At 46.0% G+C, this 17,431-nt stretch overlaps 1 protein-coding gene across 1 annotated transcript in view; it reads left to right on the top strand.

Annotated features, from left to right (window-relative positions):
* LOC142570285 (adipokinetic hormone/corazonin-related peptide receptor variant I-like) overlaps positions 1–17,431 on the top strand; it is a 95,009-nt gene that overhangs the window by 75,140 nt on the left and 2,438 nt on the right. Inside the window, exon 2 of the mRNA XM_075678680.1 lies at positions 16,418–16,622. Coding sequence (XP_075534795.1) covers positions 16,418–16,622 — 205 coding nt within the window. The remainder of the gene's footprint in view (positions 1–16,417; positions 16,623–17,431) is intronic.

Here is a 17,431-nt window from a genome sequence, read left to right as displayed (position 1 = left end):
AAAAATTATTGCTTTGTCTCTTGTGTCGAATAATCTCAGCATTACCGGTCGTTTCTTATTTGCGGACGGTCGACCTATTCTATGGGCAGTATAACGTAAAGCTATTCCAATTTTTTTTTTATTTCAATTCTTCAATCAGCTCTCCGCGATTGGTCAAAAAGATTTTTGAACCACCCCCACTTCGCCTGTCTGTCACTCGACGTCACGAAAACCGCGATAGCTACCCATCTGATCTGATGCGTACACACTGCTTATGCATTATTGGACCAAACAACAGAGAAATAGTTATTTCTGATTCGACGCCTTTTCGCCATTAGCCCTCGGCTATTGGTCGAAAGTTTCCGTGCTGCGCCCACTTCACCTGTCTGTCACGCGACGTCACAAAACCACGAAAACTCACCGCGTCAAAATGACATGTGCGCGTTAAAGATGCATTAATATGCCGAACAAAACAGAATTTTTTTTCTGAATAGCCGCAGGCTGCCCCGTCCCGAAAGGAATAAAATATGGCTGCCACGGATCGCTCAGGCACTGGCTACTTGCACCTACCGGAGAGTATGGGTTTATTTGCGTATAATAAAACATTTTGCGTGGCTGTGTATCGTTTTCGAGCACTTTCGGCACAATTACGACCTCGTTCTGCCAACTCTCCTTTGCCGAAGATCCGTTTTAGCGTCATTCTTAAGCTTCCGTTGCATGCCGCTGGAACTTTCGACTAGCCACCTCAAGCCAAGTAAGAGAAAGCGGACCATTCAAGACGCCGACACCAACCTTTTAACGCGACAGCGTTAAGGAGCTCGTGTCGCAGAAAAGCCGGTGCCGTCGGCGTCGGGGTCGGCGTGAATAAAAAATGAATGAATAAAAAAGAACGTGCACGATGGGCGAGGTGGGAATCGAACCAGGGTCTCCGGAGACTGAGACGCTACCACTCAGCCACGAGTTCGATGCTTCAAAGCGGTAGAAAAGCGCCTCTAGTGAATGCGGTGTTGCCTTAGAAACGAGCCGTAGAAAGTGATACTGCGGTGTACGTCAGTAATTATGACCATGTAACTTACAGAAGTCGCAGTTACACGAGTAGCGAAGGGCGTTTCCGCTACATTTCTTCTGCGCTTTCCGCACACGCAGAGCCATCTTGCGGCAAACACAGAAGACCCCCTCCTCTCAATGTACGGCGCTGCCCCTACAGGTGGCGCGCCACGCGCGCATTGGGGCTGTGCGGGGACCGGTGCGAGGCGCGTCGCGGCCCGGAAACCCTCTCCCCTGACGACGCTTCGCCATGCTCCCTCACGGTTTGCATAATCAGGCGTCCTTCCTTTCTTTAGATCACTATCTGTCTATCTTTGTGCCCGTGCCAATCACGACGTTTGGCTGGCGTACATCGTTTCCCCCTCCGAGACACCGAGTTCTTTAGTTCGTTCCGCTTGCTCAGGCGCACGTTTCGTTGCCGCGCCGAACGCTGCGTTGCTCGACGCTCACCGCGTGATTCGTAGGTGAGAAGTCCGACGCGGGGCGCCTCGTAAGTGATCGCTGCGCCGTAGCGCACTGTCTTACACCCCTTGGCGGGTCGACGGGAACGCTGTCGCGTTCCACTCTTGAAGGCGATGCTTAAGAGGAAGCTTTAGCTCGGGTGCTCCTTTCTAAATACATGTAAAAAGAGAATTCGTTTTTCTCGGCAACCACTGCACCAATTTTGACGAGGTTTGTTGCATTTAAAAGAAAACTTAAAGTCTAGTGACTGTCGGTTTCGAATTTTTGAGTTAGGTCGTCAATCTTTTATTAAAAACTAGCGAATATCCGAAATTTTCAAAAAACCAAACTGTCAAGTTTACAACTTCGTAACTCCTAAAAGAAAAACGATAATACAATTCTGTGAAATGCATCTAATAGTACATTCAATGCGGACAAAATTGATATATTACACATGAATCGCAAGAAATTTAGTAACATGGAAATACAGCTTTTGCAGAACCCTTGTAAACAACGTAACAAATTCATGTAAGAAGTAAAATGACATATCGAATTTGTCCGCTTTCAATGATCTAATGGATGCCGTTCACAGACCCGCGATATCTGTTTTTGATACAGAGCTATCAATTTTTAAAAATTGTGCTTCTATTTTTTTCAAACGGTCAAATATTTGAAAATCGTTCTAAGAAAATTCAAGCCCTAAATAGAAATTATGCTTCCAACAGTCACTAGAATTCAACTTTCTCTTTCAAATGCAACAAATTTCATTAAAATCGGTCCAGGGGTTACCTCATAAAAACGTTTTTGTTTTTTGCGTTTTACATATATTTGAATAGGTTGCGTCGGAGTTGGGCCCGAGCTAAAGCTTCCTCTTAAGCGTCCTCCAATTTTTCTTCGGGTTATCGATCTTCAGTGCACCGGCTCGGCCCCATTGAATCCCTCTCCTCTTGTCAGCCAATTATATAAGACAAGCCACTCACTGTAAGCAATGTTATTCGTTTTTAAAACAAGCAATAGTAACCTCCTACAACCGAGGAGAGCGTTTGGTTTGTCTGTTCAGACAACCCTGCAGGTGACCGCCCGGTGGTTGCGTCGGCGGTTACACAAATTTGACGTCAGGAGATTGGAATAAAAACATATTGGAATAGTTGTACGTTATAGGGCCCTATGTATACGTTCAATAACTATCGGGTTCAGCTCGAGAAGTTCTTGAAAGATATCTTTATTTACGACTGTTTCCAGTGATTCGCTGTTTTCACCCTGTGGTTCTGCTGGCCCGAAGATAATCAAATTAGGTCTTCTACTGTGGTTCTCTAATTCGCCTATTTTCTTTTCAAGCATCAGAACAACTTCTTTAATATGTGAAAGCCGGTATTGGCATAAAGTTACTTTGTCTTCAAGTTTCGATAAAGCATCTACCTATTTTTTTTTCACTTGCTACAAGATGATTTTTTATATATCCTTAATATCAGCGGCGATTGCCTTAGGATGCTTTAAAATTCTAGCAGTATCGGGACCGGGGTGAGCTTCAATGTCTCCTCTTAGAAGCAGCAACTTCCCGAGGCAAAAAAACATCAAACAAAGCAACGCAACCATGGGCACGGCAGCACTAGCAGAAAGAGATCGCTTGAACGGTAACACGCGCAGTAATCTTTTCTCACCTGCACAGCAAAGAGCAGCGAAAAGTTAGCGAACCGCATTCTTTTGGTGGCACCGCATCACGTATTGAACAAAAGAAAGGTGGATCGAGAATTCTTTCCGGTGGCCTACAATTTTCTCATTCACACTTTTGCTCTGCATATATTATTTGAGAAGTAGATTATTTGTTATTATTAATTGCTCAAATAGACCAAACACAAAAATAACACAGTCTGATTTGCTCCAAGCGACGGAAACATAATATTACCTTGGTTCTGTCCAGCTGCGTGGCACCTGCTTTATTTTTTAAATTTTGGCACAAGTTACGAGGGACAGCTGTTATATGAAAGCACATATAACGGAAGCCTCTACGTATTGACTTTGATAACCTTGGATTCTTCGTCGTTCACGCAAAGCCGCTGTTCTGTAGTTCGCTTATACGCGGTATAACATTTGTAACAGTATAACCTAGGACGGTCATTCGTAGCCACTTCTGTGAAGGAAGACTATCAAGTTTTGTTATATCATTAAATAAAGTAAAAGGGAAATTTGAAAACCATCCGATAGAAGCACGATCGAGGATACCACAAATAGTGTTCCTGTCGCGTAGCAGCCTCCCAGACGGGATTGCGTAATGTACTCAATACGTATTAAAAGAGTTCAGCTTCAGTTTTGTTCCTCCTTTCCTGGTGTTCTTTTCTCTTTGCTCATGTTTTCCCCCTACCGCCATATTCTTGGTCTTTACCCCTCAGCGGCTGCGTGCAGCGATTATATTTCATCAGCAGCGAAGACAGCGCAGCGTTTTCTTTTGATGCGAAAGCATCAGATCGCCTATTGAGCGAAATAGCCGGCGGCGTCTCTAGCAGCGAAACTTGCCATTGGATGCGACGCCACGTCACGAGCTTGCCTCTCGCGCTCGTGAGTGAGTGAGGGGGGAGGGCATCTCCGAGACGCCACGTCACACTGGCTCTCACTTTCAGAAGCCTGTGTTATCCGCACCTTCCTTGTCCGCGCAGGCTATCGCCTGCTTTGTAATTGCGCCTTGGTAAGGCCAAATCAAAACGCGCCAAGCACCTGAACGCGCTCGCTTGCCTGCGGGATTTTTAACTCGAAGGAACGCTCAGCGGCGTTTAGTTGGACATTAATGTTTTCTCATTCACAACTCATAAAAAGTGTTTGGGTGTCCTGGAATTTTCATTGTGTTTCTCTGTGCCTGATTCAGTTGGTCAAAGAAAAAAAAAGGGTACGGTTGATAACTCTTTATCAAACATTTATGCCATCAGTAAAAATTAGCAGCACGTTCATCGGTATACGCTATTTACAGCAGTCAGAAAGCGTGCTCCCCCGAGTATCCTTTCCTGCGTTGGAGGCAAACAAACAGCGAGTCTAGGGCCTCGGAAGCACTCACGCAAGAGGGCATTCAAGCCTTTAAGCGTTTGACGCTGCAATATGTGCACAGGAAAACTTCCCCGCGTTATCAGCATATTGAAAGGCTTTACAAAGTACATGAGTTTTTGTACAGATGTTTTTGCGTCATGCCCAATTTACAGCCATTATTAGCATGAACGTTTGAAAAATCATACACGGCTTCTCGCACGATACACCATTGTTTCTTTGTTTTTCTTTGGCGACGAGACTTCAGAACCAGACTGAAGAGGTCCAAGAAGGCTGCCAAAGAAAGGTGTTTCATTCTTTATTTGTTTGTTAGTTCATTCGATCGTCTTCTTTTCTTTTTTTCAAGTAATGTACAAGCTAGAGAGTTTCTTGCATCACGTTTTTTTTAGTGCCGGTTGGACACTTCCAGCGTTAAACATTGCTCTCTGTGCTGAAATGCTTCTACGGAAACCTCGTGGCATCGTCAACGCGCTGTTATATTGCGCGGCGCGGGAAGGCAGAAAAAGCTTGCTTCGGGTGGAGCGTGCTTGAGAACCGAGTTTAAGGACAGAGACGAGCTCGTTTAAGCTGCCAAAAGTGTCCATTCAGACTGTCAGGTAGGTAAAGAAATGTAAGCAATGGACAGATTAAGCGGAAACACTAAAGTATTTCGTGATCAAGAGCCTAAAGTTGTGCTGAGTAGTCTGGCGTTCGACACTGTGAAAAGCGCCGACTACGGTTCTGTAGAGGGACTAACTGAACACATGCCGCGGGCCACTTGTCTATAAAACGAATGACACATACGCTGGACATCAGCTCATTAAACTAAGACGGGCTCACGGCCTGCTTGAGGTGCCGGAGGCGCTCATTTGCCATGTAAGTTACTAGTATTACTCCACTTTGATTTTGTTATTATTAAATCACATAAAAAAGTCGAAATGTCATTCGGAATTGTGAATACACCATGCCCGGAATGCTATCAAAGAAAGCAAAAATTTCGAGGACGCTTAAGCTTCATCTTTAAGAGTGGAACGCGATACCATTCAAAGGTATACCCGACTGCTTCTCACACTTCCCGGCAACACCAGCTTATGTAACCGTAATGTTCACTGCAAGCGGTGGGCGGCAAACGCTGTGCACAAAGGTGAGGTTTCTGTTTCTTTCTTTTTTGTCCCCACAGCCCACCGCACAGCGGGCGCCGCCGCTGCCGTGGATGCGCGGAGCCGAGCGCCATCTGGAAGCAACCGAGATGGCCGCGCTACTCCTACACTCAAACCTTAAATGGAAGTTGGAAAACGGGCTTGTGTTTGAGGTTCCGCGTAACGCGATTATTTTATTGATCAATATATTATAGTGAACTAGAATATATTATAGTGACACGACCGGAGGGGCGCCTGGCTTTCCGGCGTCCCGTTACGCTCTGGAAAGCCGCTAGAGGCGCTGCCACTCACTTTCATATTGCGACGCGGACGCTGGGCCTGCGTCGGGCACCGATACGCATTCCTCAGCGTGCCTCTGTGCGTTTGGCAAAACTTTTGTGAGCGTTGTGTGCACCCGTTGGCCTTGTCGGAGGGCCTTCTCGTGCGGACCGTGCGCCTGGTGCGTCTTCGCCACGTGCAGCCCGCGGCATGGCGAAGACGCGTACAGATGCACACTGCTTCGCGCCGGGCTGCTGCACGGGCTACCCAAGCGGACCCAAATCGTCGTTGTTCGCGGCGCCGAAAGACGACGACCTCCGCAAGAAGTGGGAGCGCAACGTTCACAGGCAGGATAAAGCTCTCACCGTTTCTTCGGCGGTATGCGAGCATCACTTTCAACCACACTTAGTTCTGCCCGACTATGTGCACGCGATAAACGGCAACGACGCGCGCATTCCGCGAGGGAAGCGGTCGCTTGCTCCGGACGCGGAACCAACGCTGCTTCCAGGCTGTCCAACGTATCTTTCCACCGCAACACCGCGACGAAAGCCAGAAAGGAAGAAGAGGAAAGTTTTACCAACTACCGAAGTGCAGCACAAGAGGGCGTGCCAGAAAAGCGGGAGCCGGTCCCGCAGCGGCGAGAATGATGCTGGATCGTCAGAGCAGAAAATTCGCTTGCAGCCGACCCTGCTTAATTCTCTCTCGACTCTCTCCGGACCATGGGAGCTCCGTCCAATGATTGGTGCCCAATTGAGTTGGAAAGTCTGAAGGCCGTAATATTTGTAACAACACCTGGCAAAATGGAGAAAATACTAGAGATGTGGCATGAAAAAGTTGTGTGTTTTACAACTTCAGGAGGAGAACTTACTGCGAAGCTGTACATTCAATATCACTCATTCTTGCACGATCGTGTATATCGACAACTTCTACTAGTTCAGCACAGTGTAATTAAGTGGCCGATTCACACTCGGTTCGAAAGGCGATCGAATGAACTTTTTTCTACGCGCAGCCGGCGATTGGCCTGTAACCGCGGTTGCAAATGCGTAACGCGATCTTCGGGCTTATATGCTTTACCGGCATATTCACTATGAGAAATGTGCAAATAATGAGTAATCGCACGCGTAAGATGAGTGTGTTTAGATATCAGCACACACTCGAAATCTGCATATATTGCGTGCGGAAAAGCCCCAGAATGCGCAGGCCGCCGCGCCATAGCAGCAGGAAAACCTGCAGTGGCGCCATCGCGCGGCATCCACGCGAAAACGGGCCGCCTGCGCGGAGCGGTTCGTGCCACTAGAATATAATCTAGTTCACTATAATAAATATATTCACCGTTGCTCTGATTTCTACCGCGTGTGTACCTAGTCATAGTTGCAGAGTCGTATCAGTTGATTTTTACTGCGTAGTTACCTTACGAGTTAATTTACACAAACAGAACGTAGCACGTGTAGCATATTTGACACTAATAAGTAGCATATAGTATGGTGAAAACATGAGACTCCCGATTACTCGAAGACGTAATTATAGTGGATGTTAGACACTGCAACCGGTCATCACAAGCAGTTAAATGTCAATAAATTTCACATCTCGCCGATTAGATGCAAAGCTTCTGCAGAATCACTCGTTGATAATACTTGAGAGCATTCGTTCGCTAGTCACTTAGGTTTGCCAACTCATTTCAGCGAGACATTTGAAGCGACTCAGGTTTTCTTTATGGAAAGAAATACTTTAAGCATCATGAAAGGCCCATTGAAGCATCTTCAAGAAAGTCTCGGAATAAGAGTTGCTGAATTGGAGTTGCCAAAAACAGCTACGGAGTAAGTCAGTACTGCTTCATTCATCAAAAAGCAACACATCTTTATAGTTGTTTCCTAATTGAAGTTCCAAACGCTATGTAAGTCACGTACAAATTGAAGAAGCCACAATAAACACAATTACTTGACAATTTTATTACCTAATGCGCAACAACTGCGTCATAATAATTTAACAGCTTCGCCTGAATTGAGGAGAGCTTGTTTTTATAAACTGTTGCTCTCTTAAAACAAAATTTACTGAAATTAAATTATGATTTAACTAGTACGTCGTCCTTGCTGATACGTTCAATCAAAGCGCAGCGGTGCAATGCATGCTACAGACCAATCGTGTCATGAAAAGGAAACAAAGTTGGTCGGAGTTGGTCAAAAAAAAGAAGGGGCCGGGGGGCGGGGGGGGGGGGAGGGAGGTGCAGGTATATCTGGGACGCTTGCCAACATTTTTATTTGCAGAACATAAAAGAATGCTCCTTCGTAAGTTACTCGTCATTAGGTATTCAAGCTCGAGGTCATTGTTTCGGAATACATTTGTTTTACGTCTACGGACATTTGGAAGCAAAAGCACGAAAAAGTAGGACAGGTTTAAAAATAGCTTTTTACAAAACGTGTGAAAAATCGCGTCAATTGCACACTTGCCGAAATAGCAGAACTACGCGAATGCAATGGGCGGCTAGTATCTAGTAGCCGAATATTGACATTGGGTGAACTTTTATTGGGCGAACCTGTGCCCACAAAAACAGGCTACACTTACAGCACAACGATAGCGGCGAACACGGTCGGCGATCGTCGAAAATCTGATCAGCGGGTCAAGTGCGTCGGCTTTTATGGATCGGTCGTCGGATGTTCCAGATTAACCGCTGGGACCCGCGTGTCTTCCACAAAGTTCTACACTATTCGCGTCACGCATAGATGCAATCAGATTACACAAGCTGCGGTGAAAGACAGTGGACGGAACCATCGACAACATTCCAGAAACTTCTTTTACATGCAGGCGCGTCTTGCGCTGTGCGATAACATTTGTTAGGCGGCGAAACGTGGTCGCCCGATAAAGTTAAGTACATGTGTCAATATCAAACCATTTTTCAGGCTATTTGATAGAAATTGTCGAAGAGTTAGACTTCCCGTGGGGGGACCGCAGTTAGTACGCAAGGAAGTGCCATGCATTTCTGCGAGAGACAAGATTGATGGACACTAGGACACACTTGGTGCAGGAAGAGACGCTCACGCTCAGGCAGGCCGATTGTCGACCAGGCATGTCAGGCTATTACCGCTTGTAGCAACATCCCCGCCACCACCACATGGCCCCTTCTTATGTGCGCTGTTCGGCAAATGTTTTGAAAAACTAGTTTATCACGAAACAGTGAGCTTCGTTTGGTGCACAGGCAAGCATTAAAACACGCTTTGTTGCCATGAGCTCAGCGCATCGGCAACATTATGTGCCACTCTACGTAAAACGTTCAGAGGTTTGATCGTGTAAAAAGTACATTACCACGTAGAATAGTCGGCCGTACTCTTCAGAAAACGTGTCCAAGTGAAAAGTGCCCCCAAGTAAATATTGCATATGTCCATAAGAGGGACGGACACACAGCCCTCGATACTCCTACTTTTACACATAGGAAATGTTGATCTCATGAGAAGACTTTTGCATCGGTTAGGTAAAAGCAAAATTTTTTTTCACAAGCCTATTTCTTGTAGGCAGCTTTTTAACCTACCCCTTGATGTCTCCATCAGTAATTCTACAGAAATAGACAAAGTCTCAAAGCCAAAGTTTCTCCATTATTTCGTTGCGAATCCAATCCACGCCACTCCGCTTCTGGAACGAAGACACAACGAAGATACCCATTTGTACTGAAAGACAGTGTTATAACGCATGAGGCGGAAATATTGAATTGAAGGCCCAAATATTGAAGCATAAGAACACTAATTATTGAAACTGCTGCAAATTTGGTGCTATACTGACGCAGTCCAACGTATCCTATAACTAGTGATACCCAAATTGCCCCTTGAACATGTCAAGAACGCTGTTTAAAGCGGCTATAGTCGAGCATGACTTGTTAGGCCGAAGATATGTGAAAAAAAAACAGTCGATAAAGCATTTCTTGCATAAAAAGGAACGCTTAGAATCTTGCCCGTCTAGTGCCATGTTAGTTTCAAGATACAGCAAGCCCTGCCAGTGCTGCGGCATAATTCGCTTACTCTTGCATAAGCGAAGGCGGCGGATGTAGCCCCCTTCGAAATTAATGCGAGTGATGGAAGTTTTATGGAAAGCTGTCAAATCGTAAGCTCTGTCTCATAAATTATACTAACACCCTGTGCTACTAAATGATTTCATTACGCCACCAATCTATGTCTCTTATCGCATTGACCATTCCGTCAAAGTAGGGTTTGTATCGTTTCACGCCAAAAGTTTTTTTCAGTCATTTCTTCCGCGAACCTCAAGGGAATGGAACCGCCTTCCTCCAGACATCGCTACTATTACAGATAACAATGCCTTTAAACTAGCGCTAGCTAATATTGTATAAGTAGCAGCTATTTTGTAATCGCCAAACATTATTCCTATCTAGTTTTCCTAACCTGACTTTATGTTCCTGTCACTTGTACCTGAGCTAACATTGTATAATATCAGCAATGATTATTTCTTCTTTTTTATTGGAACATACTGCGTTCTTGTAACCTTTTGAAACTGTTTATACCACTCCCCTCTGCAATGCCCCCTGGCCTTGAGGGTAATAAAAATAAATAAATAAATAAATAAATAAAGCATCCATTTGTGCAACGACGCCTCCCGCAACGTTTCCGCCTGCGAAGATTATCGGAAATCATGGATTCTGAAGCTCAGCGCATCTTGCATTCAGGGCAGTTCAGCTGCCAAGAGGTCCGCCACTGGTTGTGTTAATATAATGCGGAAATTTCTTTTGAGCTAGAAAGAAAAAAGCGGCACTTTATCGATCTCACCACCCTCGGAAGCTGAACAACGCACCTACTCGTCCGAGTAGGAAGAGACAGTCGTTGCAATGTACGAGCCCACCTTTAGTCTTTGCTTCGGCAACGGAAATAGCAGTTGAGGCATCGCTGCGTACATTTCGTAGTCGTCATCATTGCAGCTACTGTCGTCCGTCGAACTGCAACTCAAATCCGAATTGTTGAGCTCCCGCAGCTTTCACTGCTGTCACCATCGAGCGTGAACTAGAAATGCCAGTATATGTCGCTGAATCGTTGCGCAGCTCGTTCATATCAACAGCATCAAAGTAACTGGGGCCAAAACAGCGACTACGCTTGGCTGCCGCCATTACGGCCACACTCGCCGGCTGAAGCAAAAGAAATACAATTTAGGAGGATATGGCAGCTTGAATCACGTGAGTTTCTCCGTACTCCGCTTTTCAGGCGAGAGCAGTGCGGACTGCTTCCGGCTGCTCTCGGCGTAGCGAAACTACTTTTGTTCTACCAAAGGATGACGGCGCTCCCACTCCTGTTCGACCACTGAAACATGCCGCGCAGGGAAAGAGCACTTTCAGCGTGCTTTTGAGTGCTCCTGCTCTCCCAATGGAATTCGCCAATAGTAATCTTTGAAAGTCCTTGTTTTTTTGTTCAGATATAAATCAAAGGTAAGAGCCTAATTTTAAATTCTATACCTTCCAGTCCCATCGGTTTCTTCTTTTCCATTTAATAACGTAGGATAAAAATTTAGTTATCCCTCTGACAAGGAAGTCGGTCATAACACGAAGGGGAAAAATGTATTCTAAGAACCAGTGACAGCTTCGTTGCACATTCACAAATGCAAGTCCACAAATGTGCAGTACTTTATTAATTACAGTTTCGCTCGAATAAATCACGGCCATAGCAAGTGCACAAGGCTTGTGGTGCTGCCCAGAGTAAACAACACCGCGGAGGCTACCAGGCGTCACAGGTATATGCGACACGACGGTCAGTCCGTACGTGGGGCGAGTGCGTCTTAGAGCTACTACGGAATTACGCACGCCCATGCACGCACGTTGAATATTGAGCCATTCAGCCGCTGTGTTTAGAAAAAAATTATTTCAATAAAAGACGATACGAACACTTTGAGTCCCTCTGATGACATAATCACACCAGGAAGATAACCTATAAAAAGTACTGAGCATTGTATACACGGATCGTTTTCAAAAATATGTCCGAGTACACATGGCCGCAGTAATAAATAGCCACATAGACCCACAAAAACGAACATTGACATGGTTGCCATCCACCGGGAACGCCGACTGAATATGGCAGAAAGGCACTTCTAAAGTTTGCCATATTTACTATCCTTCTGGTGTCTACGATGCCAGGAATATTGTCCATGAAATTACTCAGTGATAATGATACCTAAATATCCTCATTGCAACAAATAACATCATGCAGAGAACAATTCCTTTATATAGGAACATCTTTCTAACGTTTCTACGTTTGCTTTCGCAACCTGTATACAAGTACAAAACTGGAAAATATGACTGCACAGTCAACGTTTAAGCTCTACCACCTTTACTACCCTCCTGGGGATTTCGACGCGGTCGTTCATCGATTGATAGTGTCATCGATCTAGAATCATCTGCAGAACAGCAAAAATGTCGGAAGCGATTATCAGTAGCACTATTTCTTGAAGCGAAAGGCGCTTACGACAACGTTTCCCATCAAACAATTCTAGACGCACTTTTGACAATTGAACTAGGAGGGCGAGTATATCGATGGATCAGAAATCACTTGACACAAAGGTCCTTGTTCGTAAATACGGAAGATGGTCCGACTACCAACCACTACACATACCGAAGCGTTCCCCAAGGCGGTGTTCAAAGCCCTATTCTTTTCAACCTCGTGCATCTTGGGCTGGACGAATCTCTACCGGAAACAGTGAGTCTCAATCTACGCCGACGACATCTGCATCTAGACATCAGCGGTCACTCGCCTGCAGGATCGCGCACGGCTACAGAAAGCACCAACAACACAGGCGTCTATCTTCGCACACAAGGCCTTACCATCTCCACAGAAAAATATGCGTTAGTCGCTTTTACGCGAAAAGGGATGATTCCTTGTCCAGTATGCATAAACGTTCAGCCTATCTCCTACAAGAGAAATCATCGGTTTTTGGGCGTCATTGTAGACCGGGACCTCTCTTGGAGCCCTCAGGTTGCCCACATGAAGAAGAAGCTCACATCTATTGCTCACCTCTTCAAGTTCATCGCCGGCAAAACATGGGGATCGTCAGTGGGCTCCATGCTACAGTTATATCGAGCACTTTTCATCGGATTCCTACGCTATAGCTCTCCCATGCTTGCTAAAACATACAAGTCAAATCTTCGAGAACTTCAGAGCGTGCAGGCGCAGGCACTACGTGTTTGCCTAGGCCTTCCGCGGAGCGCCTCAGCAGCAGGAACTATTATAATGGCTCAAGACCATTCGATCACGACTTACATTACCACCGAAACGCTTAGGGCTCATGTTCGTCATGTTTCACGGTTGGAGTCAAGTTCTCTTGCCTGCCTGCCAGAACGACGACCACAGGCGTCCTTCTCCAACAAGGCCAGCATCCATCCTGCCTGCTTACCATCGGCCTTCACACCCTCAGCACGTTCAAACTCAGCTTTGTGGTGTTTAAAACAACCTCAAGTGCGCCTTACGGTTCCAGGGATAAGAAAGAAGACCGACCTGCCTACGTTGGCCTTGAAGCAAGCAGCTTCTGGATTGTTTACACACTTTCTACTTTGACCGAGTCCACATATATGCGGATGGCTCTTCCACTCCGACCGGTTCCACCGGCGCAGTGGTTATACCATCACGATCACTAAGCATTCGATACAAGATTTCTCACTTGACAACATCGACCGATTCGGAGCTTGTTGCCCTCCGAGGTGCCGTTGATTATATTATTAACCAACTGTCTAATCGGTGGGCAATATTCAGGGATTCGAAGGCGGCCTTACAATGTCTTCTGTCATCTCCTCTTCGCGGGCCCTGTGAACAACTCGTGTCGGATGTACGAGAAATGCACCATCATATGATCGAGAAAGGACACGATGTCATGTTTCAGTGGCTGCCTGGCCATTGCGGTAGCTCCGGCAACAACCTCGCTGACGAAGCTGCTAGGAAAGCGCACGAAGGAGCAACCGTTATTTCTATACCTTTATCGCGAACTGACGCAGCTCAACACTTAGGCAAGCTAGCGCACCGTATGACATTGGCGAAGTAGCACAAACCTGAATTCACTCAACATCGATTGCATTCCCCCGATCCATCTATACAACTGCGGCTGTTACCAGGGCTTCCGCGTAAAGAGGAAACAGTGCTGTGTCGCTTACGCTTGGGCGTTTCATTCACCAACGCATATACATTTTTGATTGGAATGGCTGATAGCGCCAGCGCAATGCCTGCGGTATCGAGGAAACCATAGAACATCTACTGTGCTACTGTCCATCTTTTCAAAATGAAAGGCATGACCTCTGCACAGCTCTAAACCAGCTAGATAGAAAGCGGTTCACCTTGAACGAGCTCTTGGGACCATGGCCCCGCATATCGCAGCTACAAAAGGCCACAAAAGCGCTGCTGCGATATTTGAAAGCTACCGGATTTATTTAGGGTCTGTGATTCAGACTGAGTGACCGAATGATATCCCCAGTGGACTTTGTCTTCGTTTAATCTTTTTGTCCCCCTTTCCCTTTCCCCTATGTAGGGTAGCCAACCGGGCTCAGTCCTGGTTTACCTCCCTACCTTTCATTTATCATTTGCTCTCTCTCTCTCTCTCTCTCTCTGGGTGTCGTGGATATCGCGTATACTACCTACGAAATTACTTTGGAATAAAATACACCATAACTAAATATTCTCATTGCAACAAACACATGTCTTGAAGAGCATGCCTCATTTTATAAACAAAACATTTATAACCATTCTATGCCTACAATCCGAAGCATTATGTGCACAATGTATCGCGACATCGCGTATGCGCGTGATGATGCTTGCGTGACGAACGGACGCCTGACAGATTTACGGTGGAGTCCGGCATAAAACATCCCAAATTCCTGTTAATGCATCTGTAAATTTGATAGTTTCACCTACTGCTTTGGCCAAACTGCCAAAGGTCAGTGGCGATAACAAAGCTCAGCGTTGTGCTTGAACCCTTCTGATTGTCCTAACTATACGCGGGTCCGACTAAAGTCCCTAGATATTTTTTTCTGCTTTCGTTCACAATAAAAGCAGGAAAATATCTAGGGACTTTAGGTACGACTAACGCGGAGGCGACAGACACGGGTGAGCCAAATTTTCTTGCCCCCTTAAAGGCTTTACCACACCTTGTAGACCTGTACTGACATCACACTACGCTGCCGGTAAAGATCAGCGCTAGTAATATTACATTACTTCTAGACTTAAGCTCTGATATTGTTTTACACTTTAATACTTAATAGTTCGAGAGGATTTAAGACAAAAGACAGGCACTGTGTGCGTTCTGTTTCATGACATTTGTTTGCGAGCTGCCATTCTGAAAATTCTGAGGAATAAATTAGTCAAAGATGTGGGACCTGATAAGAACAACTTGAGTTATAGAATAGAGTAGCAGTATAACCAGCATATACGGCATGGCATATATCATGGCAAGGTATATAGCATAGATACACCTAAATATATGCAGAGCCTCACGGCAATGCCGATGGGGACGCCGACGACGATGGCAAAAATTCGATTGTAGTGTCCATGTAATTGCGATCGAAATAGTATACTTCGATTGCCTACACAGTGAGCATTGTTCTGTGTGACTTACTTACCTAAGAAAGCTGGAGTTGGCTCTGAAGAGCGACACCGCCCCATGTCTCCGTGCCTTTCAACAGTTTACTGGTTACCGCGTGTTTGTGAGCGGTTGGGAAGTCAAATCTATATATCGTTCGAATTTTTATATCAGCAAAAAGAACGTATTCGACGAGCTACTAGTATTATATACAATAACTTGCACGGCTTTGTACATCTTCGGGGGCAGCGGTGTGTGAGTATCCTCGTTTACATTTTAAATCTAAAATATCACGCACTTACGCTCACGACTACCCTCGAAATGTGTTAGTACAATAAGGAGTTGGGCAAAAAAATCTAAAAACAACAAGAAGGTCGAAACCATCAGCATCAACAGAAAATATATATTTCTTCTAGCACAGCCATGCAACGTTAGATTGTTCTATTCTCTTACATTGGTAGAATAGGCGCACGTGGGCTGTACCATTTGATTTCAACCTTGATGTCGACGCTACGAAGAAAAAAACTCCAACGCGATGCCTGTAGTCTCCAGACTTTTGCTCGCGGTTGTGCATACACGGAAAGAAACGACTCAAGTTTTGCATTAGTGTGCGTCTGCATTAACAGTCCCAAACCGCATGCCACCAACGTCGGCCTAGAATATTATTAACATTGTGCTGTGAGTTTAGTATTTAAGTCTTCTTCAACAGTTTCGCAAATCTCGGTATTTTATCACATTCTCTTTGCGAGAACATACGATGCTCGGACCTCGTATTACGAGTATTCTATATCTTGACATCGGCCCTCTACCGCTATTTACGTATTAGCGCATGCTCTGTCATGTTGCCCCACCTTCAAGGTCTCAAGCTCACGCTGTCTTCTATCCACCCTGTTACTATTTGATACCGTTGAACATTCTTTCTCTGTCCACTTCGCGACGGCGTCTCGTCAATTATACGCCTACACGTGTGTCCTTTGCAGGCGGTGATCTTCCGCGTGATGGAGCACCCGGCCATGCCCGGCTTCTACCAGTGCGTGACGTTCACCTTCTTCACTGTACCGTGGCACGAGAAAGCCTACAACATCTTCTGCCTGCTCGCGCTGTACGGAGTTCCCTTGGTGGCAATAGTGGTCTGCTACTGTCGCATCCTCTGGGAGATCCACAAACAGTCCAAAGAATCGCATGGTAAGACATGACTACGCAAACATGCATTCTGTTCTTTAGCGTCACCTAGAACGTCTCAGAAGGTGCATAATTATGTGGGAAAACTCATCTTGGGCTGTTCTACATTTTTTCATCCTCACCTAGACCCCTACTGTACTTAATTTATGCCACGGGCATTGTAGGAGCATGTGCGCCAGGATGTCTGGTACGTTGCAGAGTGACAAGAGGTAGCCGTGTAGCGTAGGGTAGAGGCGGTGCATTGTCCTTCCGTGAGTGTAGGTGTTGCTTTATAGGCGTCTGAAGATCACGCTTTCTTATCTGCCAAGTTTTGGGTGCAGTGGAGCGTAAACCCGGCGTTTGACTGTGCAGTGTTGTAGTATCACGGAATGGTTGGAGGTGTATACGGCCTTCGCCTTTTCTGCCGCGGGTCGCACACAGCATGGGGCGAGGGGCGCTCGGCTGACGTGCTCGCGGGCAGCGGCGTGTGCCACTTTGTTCCCCTCTAGTCCCTCGCGCTCGAGTATCCACATTGCGGAGGTATACACCGGCGGAATGCGTCGTCGTTTTAGGATCTGGAGTGCTTCGGCCGAGATGCGGTGACTCGAGAAGTTCCTACAGGCGGCCCAAGAGTCGGTGAATATGATCGCTGCGTCTTTGCATATGATGGTGGCGAGAGCGATTTCCGCTTTTGTTCTTGCTCTTGTTTTTCGTTTGCCATGGTGGAGCAGTCTGTATGAAACTCGGCAGCTTTCATTATTTAACGTGTATCTAATGTTTCAGTGCACGTGTCTTATTGCAACCCATCCACTATTGGAACCAGTTATTTCGTT

Source organism: Dermacentor variabilis, chromosome 2 (assembly GCF_050947875.1).
Source record: "Dermacentor variabilis isolate Ectoservices chromosome 2, ASM5094787v1, whole genome shotgun sequence".
NCBI classification, from domain to species: domain Eukaryota; kingdom Metazoa; phylum Arthropoda; class Arachnida; order Ixodida; family Ixodidae; genus Dermacentor; species Dermacentor variabilis.
Note: the sequence above shows the minus strand (reverse complement) of the source record. Positions and strands in the feature narration are given on the sequence as shown.